This window comes from Plecotus auritus (assembly GCF_963455305.1).
Source record: "Plecotus auritus genome assembly, chromosome: 8".
In the NCBI taxonomy this organism is placed as follows: domain Eukaryota; kingdom Metazoa; phylum Chordata; class Mammalia; order Chiroptera; family Vespertilionidae; genus Plecotus; species Plecotus auritus.
In genome coordinates this window covers 12,769,026-12,782,434 of record NC_137782.1, presented here as the reverse complement: position 1 = coordinate 12,782,434, position 13,409 = coordinate 12,769,026, and the positions used below count along the sequence as shown (strand labels likewise).

At 40.5% G+C, this 13,409-nt stretch overlaps 1 protein-coding gene across 4 annotated transcripts in view; it reads right to left on the bottom strand.

Moving 5' to 3' along the window:
- The window catches only part of HDHD2 (haloacid dehalogenase like hydrolase domain containing 2), a 29,454-nt gene extending 17,095 nt beyond the window's left edge, over positions 1-12,359 (bottom strand). The window contains exons 1-3 of one of the 4 annotated variants that reach the window (XM_080683668.1): positions 12,238-12,359; positions 4,484-4,594; positions 1,446-1,654 (exon numbers count right to left, since the gene is read on the bottom strand). In XM_080683668.1, the coding sequence (XP_080539794.1) occupies positions 1,446-1,654; positions 4,484-4,584 (310 nt within the window). In that variant the 5' untranslated portion in view covers positions 4,585-4,594; positions 12,238-12,359. Of the gene's footprint in view, positions 1-1,445; positions 1,655-4,446; positions 4,595-11,897 lie in introns of all 4 variants that reach the window. The other 3 variants (XM_080683670.1, XM_080683667.1, XM_080683669.1) reach the window with 3 other exon arrangements.
- Between the last annotated feature and the right edge of the window lie 1,050 nt (positions 12,360-13,409).

Here is a 13,409-nt window from a genome sequence, read left to right as displayed (position 1 = left end):
GTTTGCCTCTCTTACTGCTTGCCTTAAAGCATTTCTCATATCAATTCCACCAAAACATAAGGGGAAGAAATAGGAAGAGTAGATATCCAGCTTTCCTATTTCCTCCTTACCAGCATCCATGAGTATTGAGTAATTGGTTAAAGTTTGCTGAAGGAAGAAAACCAAATTGTTGGCTATAGTTAGAGTTAAAGATTTTTGTGTTCCTTCTATTACTCCATCTACCACTAGCAAAGATATTCAATAACAGCAGAGAAATTTCTTTTTTTTTATTTTTATTTTTTATTATTTTTTTTAATATATTTTATTGATTTTTTACAGAGAGGAAGGGAGAAGGATAGAGAGTCAGAAACATCGATGAGAGAGAAACATTGATCAGCTGCCTCCTGCACACCTCCTACTGGGGATGTGCCCGCAACCAAGGTACATGCCCTTGACCGGAACCGAACCCGGGACCCTTCAGTCCGCAGGCCGACGCTCTATCCACTGAGCCAAACCGGTTTCGGCAGCAGAGAAATTTCTTGCCTTTCAAAAACCCATCTACTTTGGGTATTTTCATGTATATAAGGATGTTCCTGGACTGACTAAGATTTCTTATCAGGGACTCTGCTTATGTATCCCAACTACAGCTCACTGCCAATACAACTAGAATCTTAACCTTCTTCAAATAAAGTCAAGAGAGAAAAACCTGATTAAAATATTGTTTTATAGTACTTCAGCTAAGCCAGAGACACAAATACACTGTAGATGCATGTGGAATGTCCCTAATCATTGTTTGTACAGCCATCACATGGTTTTATACCCATTTTTCTATATTGTGTCATTTCACTCTGAGTATCACTTACAAAACAAAATAATGTGGCAAAGTTTCATAAAACTAGGATATTTTTTCCAGAGTTTATTACTTTTCCCTAAGAGAAAACAGTTTGATTGAAATATTTCATAATCACTGCTAAAATTTCATACTATACAGAATGACACCTATTTTTAAGGCGATTATGGATTATCTCATTTAATTAAATTAATACAGTAGCTCTTGGATCAAGGATTATAATACTCAAAGTAATTTTGAACTGTGCTTTTTCAAACTGTGGGTCATGACCCATTAGATTACAAAACTGATTTGGAGAGCTCTAAATAGCATCAAAACCAAATAAACAAGTAAACCAAACAGAAAATAGAGTACTTCTCATACAGTAAAAGTATTGTTTAGCATATATATAGAAACACACACATATATGTACTAGGTTACTATGTAAGGTGTTTCACTTACTGTGGAGTGTGGTCAGAACAGGTTTGAGGAACACCAATTTAGATTCAAGAGATCTGTTGACCCTTTCAATAATAATAGGAGGAAATCTGAATAAATACATCTAAATATTCAGTTTAAGAATGATTTATAAGAAGATATGAAGAACCAATTTTTAAATCTTTGCAATTTCCCCTACCTTTGAAATCAGCTAGTGCCCGATCGTCAACTAGCAGCATGGGCCGGACTTGTTTCTGCTCTACTAAATTTCTGGCTGCAGTCAGGGAAGTAAATATCTCATCTTCAGAGATATCAAACTCCAACTTTTTCAACCTTTCCAGTAGGTCTCTCTTGCTCTCTTTGGTTGTATTGGTCACAAACCTAACGATTACGGAAGTAGCACGTAACCTGGAAAAGTAAATTCAGATGTCAACAGGCAGCTTTTATATTTTAGTGCCATAAGATCTCCTAAATTGATAGCACTTGCCAACAGTCCTAAAATGAAGGCTAAATTACCAAATAAATGTTTTTATTACCAATAATCTTTTTGTTATCTACCCAGAATTGCTTAAATATTATTCACACTGTCTGGACCACTTTATTGCCAAAGGCTACAAAGTAAATTGTAAAAGCTGTGTCTACCTTTTTGAGAACTTCTGTACTTCAACTGAATTTTATTGCAGGGATTTATCAAAGAAGTGAAAAACAAACAAACAAACACCAAGCTTAGTAACCATTATACTCACAGAATATGAGAGGTAAAAGTTACCTTAGAGATTATCTACTTGTGCAACCCTCTCTTCTTCTTCTCCCCCCCCCCCCCCCCGCCTCTTCTTATAAAAGGAGAAAACTGAGGCCTAGAGGAGCTAAGTGACTCGCTCAGCTTCATACTGCTGGGAAGCAGTAGAGCTGAGACAAGGACTCCAATCTACGTCCTAGTACAGGACTTGATCTCCTATACTAGAGAACAGAGGGCACCTCAAGATGTTGTTTTTCCTTCTTAGACAATCAGAAGAGGCACTACCAAATTTATAAACAGAATCTATCTGGACAATCTATCAAAGTAAATATTTTCTTTTTAAATAAAACGTGTTTTTCCCTTGTACTACTTACATATAGAATTGTTTTGATGCTGTGATCTGTTTTCGGAACCTAAACTGGCAATTGGGTATCAGAGAAAAAATTCATGACAGTCTAGCTTTCTTTAAAAATGAAAATTATTTTCTTGGTACTAAAGTGTTTTAATCCAAAAATCTAAAAATAATTTTATTTTAGCTACAATTAAAATTTTATATTAATACCCTATTGCTTTTTATTTTGTGCCTGCCCCAAATGAATACAAGGTGGAAAAGCACTAAACGCAATTGAAAACAAGCAAGAAAATAAAACAGAAACAGAGATTTTTAAGTATTCACCCAAAGAACATTAACTAAATTTGTAAGATTAAATAGTTCACTGTAATCATGGTTGCCTCTATATCTGTGTGGTAGCTTTTCTTAAAAACACATTAAACTGGGTGGTTTATCTCTCAAAAGAAACTGATTATTTCAACGTAACTATTATCCTAAAAATGAACAAGTAGAAGTACTGAAATAACCGTATCATTTTTAATGAGGATTTAAAAAAACTTTTCTTTTTACTGGTCCCTCAACTTCCCTTAGCCTGTTTGTTTCTATAGAAACCAAAATCAGCCATAACAGTATAGCGATGTCTCTGGATGTGTAATTCGCAGGCTCCTGCCCCTCCAGAATGGCAGGTTCATAGTTACAGAGCTACTTAGTGGTGTCATTCATTGCTCACCAGAAATAAAATGATCTGTCTTCAATACAAAGTAAAAAGCTTATCTTTAGAGCAGTAAAAGCTCCTTTCCCAGAGAAAGCCTAATTAAGAGACAGTGTCAAGGAGTCAAGAGAAAGTCCAACTGTGCATCTGATTTTCTTTTGGCTTTAACCAGTTAACTGCCACGATATTTTGAATTTAATTAAAAAAGGTCCGCTGCTTGCATTATAGACGCTTATGGCGTACAAATGGTTAAACAACATGGTGTCCACCTATAACATGAACATCATGACTCCTAACTAAACTGATAGCTTCCAAATGATGCCTATCAGATACATAAATCTCTTTATATTTGTTGATTCCCCAAATCGAAGGTAAGCTCCTTGAGAGAATGCAAGCAAGATCTGTGTCAATTTTTGGCCCTTATCCCTGGTGTTGTGATACTAGTCACCAGAGTTCCTGAGTAACAGCATCCTGTGACTACTTTAAGGTGGGAAAATAATAAGCACCACATGCTAAGTATTGCTGACTTTGAAAACTTCTCTAAATAATTTTAATATGAAGGTATTTAATGCCAATTAAATACCTTCATATTAAAAGTATTTAATTGTACTATTGTACTGATGGTTTATTTTTCAGGACACTCACATTCAGTTTACTTTTTAAAAAATATATGCTTTTATTGATTATTTTAGAGAGAGGAAGGAATAAAGAGATAGAAACATCAATGAGAAACATCATCCGTTGGCTGCCTCCTGCACGCCTTCTACTGGGGATCGAGTCTGCAATCCAGGCATGTGCCCCAACCGGGTTCAGTGACCTCTTGGTTCCTGGGTCTACACTCAACCACTGAACCACACTGGCCAGGACATGTTCAGTTTGCTTTAACAAGCTTTAACTATATCCCCGTTTGTATCTAAACATGTTAAGTACTGTGGTTGATACATCAGAAATATAAAACAGTCGCTAACCTTCAAAGGCATTACATTTCATTGCTAGAAAAATAAATTCTAAAATTTCAAGTCGCTCAGTTACATTTTATTTGAGCTGCTGCACACTTAATGCTAGATCTTAGGTGAAAGGGGAGTGGGCAGCACTATGCCTTTATGTATAGTTTCACTTTGTGGTTCCTTCATTTGTGATTTTTCCAGTGCTATTTCCTTTAACATCTTAGAATCTTGAGTTTTCATTCACGAATTTACATTACTGACTTAGAAAAAAACATGCACACAAAGAACAAAAAGAACAGATCAAAAGGCCAAACCTAATAAAGGCTTAGAGAACAATGTCTGGAAGATATTACAATGCATACATCTTCTAGCTAAACCCAAGGCAGTTTTTGTATATATGGTAAGCTGGTGAAATGCCATCTTAAGGTCATCCATTCAGCTAATGATCTGCCTTGGTAAAACGGCACTTACAAACATATTTGTCAGCTGAACCTGGAGGATAGCTTGCCTTTTAAGAGCTTCCTGTGCGCCTGGCACAGCTGCATCTTCAATGTGAAGTGTGCCATTGAGATCTACCAAAACAGCTTTTAATGCACGGCGTGCTGCCATCCTTCATTCCCTAGGAGAGAGCAAATGAAATTAAAAATACAGTTTAGGAAACAATGGACAATTAAAAACTGGGATGTCTTCAAAAATACCATTCATATCCAGAAAGACACAGCTTAGTGTTAAGCTGTTTCTTTTGGGGGGAAAATGCATTTTTTAAAATAAAAATCCAAAATTTGACTCATAAAACTTTCATAATGCTTAGTTTTTAAAAAAAATCTTTAATTAAAACTAGAAAGGGAAAAGGGGGAGTTAATAAAAAGAAGTTACTATTTACTTTCAGGTTTCTTAAAATAACTTTGGTTTAACAATTTATTCATTTATTTTAGTTTTAAATATGAGAATAATGTACTCTGAAGAATGGGTGTATGGGAGCACTAATTCACTGGCAACATCTTTTTCATCTTTGGTTCTTTGTGATGACAATGTTCTAATCACTCACCTCCACTATTATAACCTGACACATATGGCCAAGGAGCTAACAGTATGTATGGGTCAAGTCATACAGTAACTTTAAAGTCAGGAAAACCTGTCCTTACTTAGTAATATAAAAGTTCCTTTTGCATATTTTCTCTTTAAAATTTATTGTGAGCTATATCCTAAAAGCAGTGGAGTATAAGGTATGATTTAAAAATAAAATAAAAATAATGAAATATTTCAGACATACAAAAAGGTATCAAGGATAATACAACCACCTCCATTACCCATCATTCAACTTTATAAATAAAACATCACAGATGGAGTTGGAGCCCTCTGTGTAACTTTCTTTGAACTAATTTCCCTTCTTCCTCTCACCAAGAAAACTACTCTCTTGATTTTGATGTGTTGAAAGCTTTGTATTGTTATTCTTTCTACTCTTAGTGATTTGCCTTACCAGTCCACATCATGCTTGGAAAATGTCTCCATGTTAACACATGTAGCCACTGTTCATTCACTTTCACTACTGTATAGAATTCCATTGTATGGATATATAGTTTATTTGTCCCCCTGATCATGAATGTCATATATATATATATATATATATATATATATATAATTATACAAATTGACCGAATGGTGGAACAATCAGAACGACTGCTTGACCAGTCGCTATGAGGTGCACTGACCACCTCTCAGTCCCTCCCCATTCTCTCTCTCCCCCTTCTCCTCCCCACCCCGCCTTCCCGCCTCCCCCCCCCCCCCCCCCCCCCGCAGCCAGCAGGCTCTGATTGCCCGATGGCAAACAGGGAACTGGGGGTGGGTGGTGGTGGGGGGCAGGGCCGGCTGCTGGCAGCTGGGGAAGATGGCCCTGATCACAGGCCAGGCCTAGGGACTATACCCACACACGAATTTCATGCGCCAGGCCTCTAGTTTTATTATAACGAAGAGGACCTCTTTGAACCTCCTTATACACATCTCCTGGTGAACATAAATGTGAACATTTCTCTGGGGTCTTGCTGAGTCTGAGGGTATTGTGTTCATCTGTATCCTTACAGGAATGTTGCCATGTTGCTGTATTCACTTGTATCTTTACAGGGCAAATGTTTACTGAGCACTTTCTATGTGTCAAGCCCTATGTGACAGCGGACATGGAGAAGCCATCTCCGTTAAACTGAGAAGCAGAGGGAAAGGGGGAAAGAACCTGGGATATATAAATAGGTAATTACCACAAATTTGTGGAGAATCTATGGGAAGAGCTTAATGACATCTTACCTTGGGACAGATGGTGGGTAGAGGGAAGACATCTCTGTCCCAGCTAGCTCCCTATGAAATGTGATCATGGAGCTTGGGACTGACAGTCAGTAGGCTCGGGTGGTGGTCCTCATTCTGCCTCAAATTCATTGTGTGACTTTGGCCAAGTGTCTTCCCTGCTCTGGTCCCAAGTTTCTCCTCAGTATACGGGTTAGGGAGGCAAGATAAAGTCTCAATCTTTCTCTTCTGCCTATAGTCTCGAGCTCTAGGCTGGAAGACACATTACCCCCCAAAACATTGGTTTTCTCCTTTTCAATATAGGCCTGCTAATCCCTGCTGCTGGTCCATCTCCCAAAGCTGCCAGGAATACGCCAGATTGCCCAGTGTTGTCCTTCTAAGTGTTGTTCTTTCTTAAGTGCATTCCTTTCAGGTGGCGAAGATGCTCCCTGAATTCCCTCCCAGCTTATAGCTCCTTTGCTCCTCTCATTTCCCAAACTCTGGTCCCACTCCAAGTCAGTCATCTCTGCATATAAGGTATAAACATAAAAACTAAATAAACCCACAGTAAGACCCAGAACTCAAAATATACTTCTTCAGTTAGCCCCACTATAAGCCTTGACTACTTCTACCCCATAATGTATGGCCTGGGGTCACAGGAAAAGCAAGAGAAGTGGCTGGAAGGAGAAAAGCCAGAACAGCTCACATTTATTGGATGCTGTATATGTTCTGTGCCATGCTAAGTTCTCTGCAGTCTTTATCACTTTATTGAAACTTCTGGCAATCCTACCCAGACTACCAAATTCAGGCACTGAGAAGTCACTAACTTGCCCATGCTTTTAGTTTTGGCTTTGAACCATATTAATGGCTTATATATTGAAATTGAAATTAAGCCAGCTCAAAAATGAAATACAAACAGAAATAAACTAATCTTGTTAAGACACAGAGTACTCTCACTCTAGTTCTTCAACAGGATATATTCAAAGGATAAAAAGAATTGCAGTCCTAAAAAAATGTACGTATTTTAATATTTTTATTCAACAAATTTTTTAATTGATTTTTAGGAAAAGAGGGAGATGGAAAGAGAGAAACACTGATTGGCTGTTTCCTGCACAGCTCCTACTGGAGATTGAGCCCACAATCTGGGCATGTGCCCTGATTGGGAATCGAACCAGCAACCTCCAGGTGCATGGGACAATGCTCCACCAACTGAGGCACACCGGCCAGGGCATATTTTTTTTTAATTAGATTTTTAAAAACTGATATTAGAGAGAGGAAAAGGGAAGGCAAGAGAGAGATAGAGAGAGAGAAACACCGACGTGAGAGAGATACTTCAATTGGTTGCCTCCCTTATGCGCCCTGACCAGAGATCAAACTCACAACATATAGGTATAGGTAATTGAACCTGTGACCTTCTGGTCCACAGGACAATGATCTAACCCAGCGGTCGCCAACCGGTGGTCCGCAGCGACTGCTGCTCTGAGCCACACCAGCCAGGGCAAAAATGTGTGTATTTTTTAAATTATGAATTCATTATGATCTTCAATTCCAAATCAATGCCACAGTGTTCTTCCTCTCATCCCATTCCACATTCATAGTTCTTTTCTCCCATTTGAGAACCCTGATTTTCTAAACATTAACATTACATTTACTCATTTACCAGGTGTACCGGTTAATAATGTGGATTTTGTAATCAAAGAAAACACAATAATTTCAAGAGAAACATCAAAAGTGCTTTATTCAAAGTAATGTCCATTGCTAGCTACACATTTCCCCCATCTTTCAGGTAATTTGTGGATACCATCCCAATAGAACTTTTCTTGTTTTGAGGCAAACCATTCAGAGACCCAATTTTCCACTTCTTCATACATTTTGAAGTGCTGCTCAGAAGGTGCGTGTGCCATCGATAGGAACAAGTGGTAATCGGAAGGAGCAAGGTCTGGTGAATACAGAGGGTGGATTAATACTTCCCAGGCAAGATCTTTTAACGTGTCTTTTGCCGGGGTTCTTGTCCCAGCATTACAGAGGGTTCAGCAATCTGGAGAAAGGAGCTGATGCATAGATTCAGAGTCCAAGGACGAAAGATAATTTTGAAAGGCATTGGGGGTCAGAGAAGCTTCAGCTAAAGGAGCTAAAGACTACCTCCTTGACTCAGGACCCTGCTTTTATTAACACAATTTGTCCTAAGGCAAGGTGGAGACATACCCTTCAAAGGGTAAGGTTTCAAAGGGTAGGATTTACAGAAGCATCATCAGTTTGGGGAATAGCCTACAGTTGTTCAGGTGTTTGGCCAACAGGAGGCAATAGCATGCAGATTAAGATGCTCTGAGCTGTCTGGCAGCAAGCAATAATCCTATTCAGGTTTGGGGAAATGCCCTTCAGTCATCCCAGATGATTCAGCCCCGCTGACATGCTGGAATTGGCTTCCCGCAGTCTTTAACTGGTTTTGAAGTGTATGATGATGCATTACCATGAAGCAAAATTACTCTGCCGCGTCTTCTGGCACATTCTGGTCGTTTTACGATCAAAGTGTGGTCCAAATTGATTATTTGTTGCTGGTAGTGATCAGCATTAACGGTTTCACCTAGTTTTAGAAGCTCATAATACACCACACCTTCCTGATCACACCAAACACAGAGCATTGTCTTCTTTCCGAAGCGATTTGGCCTTGCAGTCGATGTTGATGGTTGAGCTGGATCAACCCATGATTTTGTGCATTTGGGATTCTCAAAATAAATCCATTTTTCATCGTCAGTCACAATTCGATGCAAAAAAGACAGCCCCGCAGTCTCTCTTGTGCTACTGAAGCAACATTTTACTAATGACTTTTCGGTATTCCATTTGTCTTTCGTTCAGTTGATGTGGCACCCATTTTCCTTCCTTTAAAATCTTTCCCATTGCTTGTAAATGATCGGAAATTGTTTGCTGAGCAACGTTTAATCTTTCTGCAAGTTGTTTTTGAGTTTGACACGCATCTTCATCCAATAATGCTTGTAATTGTTGGTCTTCAAACTTTGTCGGTTGACCTGGATGTTCTTTGTCTTTCACATCGAAATCATCACTTTTAAAGTGTTTAAACCAGCGTTCACAAGTTTCTTGAGATGGAGCATGTTCACCATAAGCTTCCCGAAGTATACAATAACTTTCAGCAGCACTTTTCTTCAAAATAAAGTAATGAATTAAAACTTCCTGCAAATGCTTTTTTTGGCATGAAATTCGACATTTTTAAGCATAAAAATATCTATGATGTTAATACCGTCAGCAAATTTGACACATGAAGTTTTGAAGCTTGCTGTCAATATAACAAAATAGCATACATATCAAATCACATATATATCAACATATGTGTAACTCCACCTATTGAAAAAAATCCTCATTATTAACCGGTACACCTGGTGCTCAATACTACAATAATCACAGAATAGTTTTGGAACTCATACCATTACCATTACCCACAACAAACCGTGAACCTATTGATGACTGTCATTTCCCATAAAAATAAAATCCTACCTTTTGGGATTCTGACTAGAATTGCATTGACTCAATAGAGCAATATTAGGAGAACTGAGATTATTATATTGCATCTAAACTCATAGATACAGAGAACAGATTGGTGGTTGCCAGAGTAGGAGGGTGGGAGGGAGAAATGGGTGACGGGGGTCAAAAGCATAGTGACTATGGTTAATAATACTGTATCGCATATTTGAAAGTCGCTAAGAATAGTTCTTCAAAGTTCTCATTACAAGAAAAAAAAAATTTAGCTATGTATATTGCCAGACATTAACTAGACCTATCATGATCATTTCTCAACATATACAAACATCGAGTCATTATGTTGTACACCTGAAACTAGTATAATGTTATATGTCAATTATGTCTCAATAAAAGGAAAAGAAGTTATTTAATAGCACACAAAAAACTGTTTTTCAAAAACACATGGAATTGTAAAATATAGTACCACCCCCAGAAGAACTGTAAAGGCCTCAAAGATAGTCCATATTCCTGGGTTTATCTTGAGTCCATATCCCACCATCTCCCAGTTTGAACAAGTTATATAGGATATACCTTAAAAGAGACATAAACAATTGATACTGGTACAAAGTTGAGGCAAATTCTCTCTCATCCTAAGAGGAACTCATCAAGATACTTCAGAGGACATCTCCCCTTGAATATCCAAGGGGCATCTCAATCCATCAAGTCCTAATTAACAACCCTCAAAGTTGCTCTTTTTCCTAAGATCCATATGAGTGAATGGCAGCACCATCAATCCAGATGTACACAGCAGGCTCTCCCACCCCTTCCTCCCATCCATTCAATTGCCAAATACCAGTTCTACCTCCTTCACAGTCTTGAATCCACTGACTTCTCCTCATCATTACTAAAACTTAGTTTTGGAATCATCACTTTTCATCTAGTCCAGTTCAACAACTTTCTAAATGTCCTCTCTGCTTTGAACCTTCTATTTCCAGCTGCAAATCCATTCCCAGAAATGCAGTGGTGAAGGGCAAGAACTAAGGAGTTGTACATGCCTCAATTCCCTAGCTATGTGAACTTGAGCAATTTTCTTAAGCTCTCAACCTCAGCTTCTTCACTGCCGAAATATGAAGGATAACACCTGCCTCTAATGGTTGATAGGAAGATTAAAGAAAATAAGACATGTATTGTGAACAGTGTTCCACACATAGAAAGTCAGGGTTATGTATGTGTGGGGGAGAAAGGACAGAGGGAAGGGCACATGATGGATGTGTCAAGGACTGAAAAAATCGCAAGATATGATGCAATGTCCTAAAGCATTAATGTAACTTGAAAGTTTGAGAAAACATTTTATACCAAAATAAGGATATATTGTGGCATGTAATTCAAAACTTGCATAAATATTTAACATAAAACGAGATTTCAATAAAATTTTTCTCCTGGGAGGTTAAGGCTGTTCAGAATATGCCTCCTAGGACCCTAGGGAGTACACATTCTCTTCTCTTCCCTACATGCTTCCAGTAGAAAAGTCTGGAACCACTGAATGCACTCAATAAATGTTATTATCCAGTTACTCCCCAATTAAAAATCTCCCACTGGCTCCCTAATTTCTTCAGGATTAAGTCTGAACAATGAAAATTGCTGTATATTGTTTACCTCTCCACCTCATTTGTCTAGACTCCCACATCAAGTTCCACTGCAGTGGGGAGGAGTCCTATACTCAACATCCCTCATGGCTGGACTTCCGTCTGGGACCATTTCTGCCCTTTGAATCCTACCACCTCTGCCCCTTACAGCCTCCTTTTCCCTGGCCTACTCCGTCTGTCCTTGGGTCCCTTGTCCTCTGGCTTTCCTGAGTTCAACTCCTCCCTCTTCTCCAGGGCTGGGCCAGGATCCCCCGGCGCGCTCTCATTATCACACTTACACTGCCCCGACTGTTAAGTTCTGTGAGTTATGGGGCTCTGTTGCCTTTTCCACTGTACTATTTGGCGCTCAGTAAAGACTTTCGAATTAAGTAAACTTAAGGATCCGGGTCTCTACGATTTCTAGAACTAGATAGAATCTTTCAGCACGAAACAGCGATTCCCGCCATCCCCTGTGGGGAGGGGCTTCGGGACTGGTCTCTGCACTCCGCCCCAGCCCACGTTCCAGGGCCTAGCAAACGCCAGACTGACCAGGAAAGACTCCAGCTTCCAAATACAGTCCAAGGGCACGTGCCGTAGAACCACCAACACCTCTGAGTTGCGCTCTACCCCTGGGCAACCACAGCCTCGCGCACCCAGGGCCCGGCGGAAGCGACGCGCGTCCTCTCCGCGCAAGCGCGGTAGCGCCGCGACCCAGGGGGCGGTGCCCATCGGAGGGGCATGACAGTCCTCACTGAGCAAGCGCGCTGGTTGGTCCCTGCCCCAGGAGGGGTGGCCTAGAGACGCAAACAGGTAAGGCCCGGAGCCCTTCCACAAAGAAATGCAGCTTCCAGACAAGCGGGCGGGCGGCAGCCCTCGGGCGGCTCCTCACCCCTGCTCCATTCCGCCCTCAGCAAAAGCCCCGCAGTCACAGCGTCCTCGCCGCGGGTCCAGAGCGCCCGGGGCAGCTCCGGATTTACGCCGGAAGCTGCGTCCAGGACCGCAACGGAAGTCCCGCCTCTTTCCCCCCCACCCCCGGTCCCAGTCCATCTCCGCCCCATCTGTCCAGGGTTTCCCTCCAGTCTCGGACACGGTACCGGATTTAGTTCTGCTCCTTTACCACCATCGAAAAGAAGGATAGACTGTTCTGGAGACCCATTTTTTTCAAGGGCAATGCCACGATGCAAGAGGAAATACCAAGCCCTCGGCCTTTGCTCAGTAAATGTTTTCCATTCCGCAGCACCGTGGTCGAACCAAGTTTTATTGGGTAACTTTTTTGCTGCAACCCTCCACATTCTCGAGGGGTAACTCAGAAGTCATCTCCTAGTTTCCTTGAAACACCCAATCTCTGAGGTCATGTTCTGCTTTGCTACTTGAATACTGACACTGCTATTAACTATTACCTCAGGTAGCGTCCCTCTTTTCCTGAATTAGCTACCCCAAAAGCTGACACGGTCATTGCCCACCCTGCCTCTCCTCAGAGTGCTACCACAGGCCTTAACCTATCACCTCCAGGGAAGCAATATTTTGGGTTACTTAGAACCACTTTCCTCATTCTCCCACCCACGTTGGGAGTCTCTACTTGTCTCCCCTAGATCCAAATGAACTACTTGACTGCAGAGATGGTCATCTTATGCATTCTCTATGGAAATGACTAACTGAAAAAAGTTGCGACATAATAGGACACCCTGGTTTACACATACGGAACCTTTGGACAAAACTGCTGTGTCCTTGACTGGAGATTCAGATGCTGCTGAAACACCAACGTCCCCTGCGCAATGCTGCAGGCAGCCATGTTGCAGCTATAACCTTTTCTGGTCCCTGGACTAGGGGCCCTATGCTTTTCCTCCCCACTGGCCTGGAGGTTGTTTTTGTGTTATTCACATTTGTAAGTCTGTTTCCATGTAAGGGCCCACTTGGTTGAAGGAAAAGAAATCTGTTCCTAGTTTCCCTTTCAGAGCTAGGAGACTGTTTTTGACGAGATTAAAACACCACTGAAGGATTTTAAGCAAGTGGGTATTAAGACATGCATTTTTTTCCCTAATGCTTAGTCTGGCTGCAGTA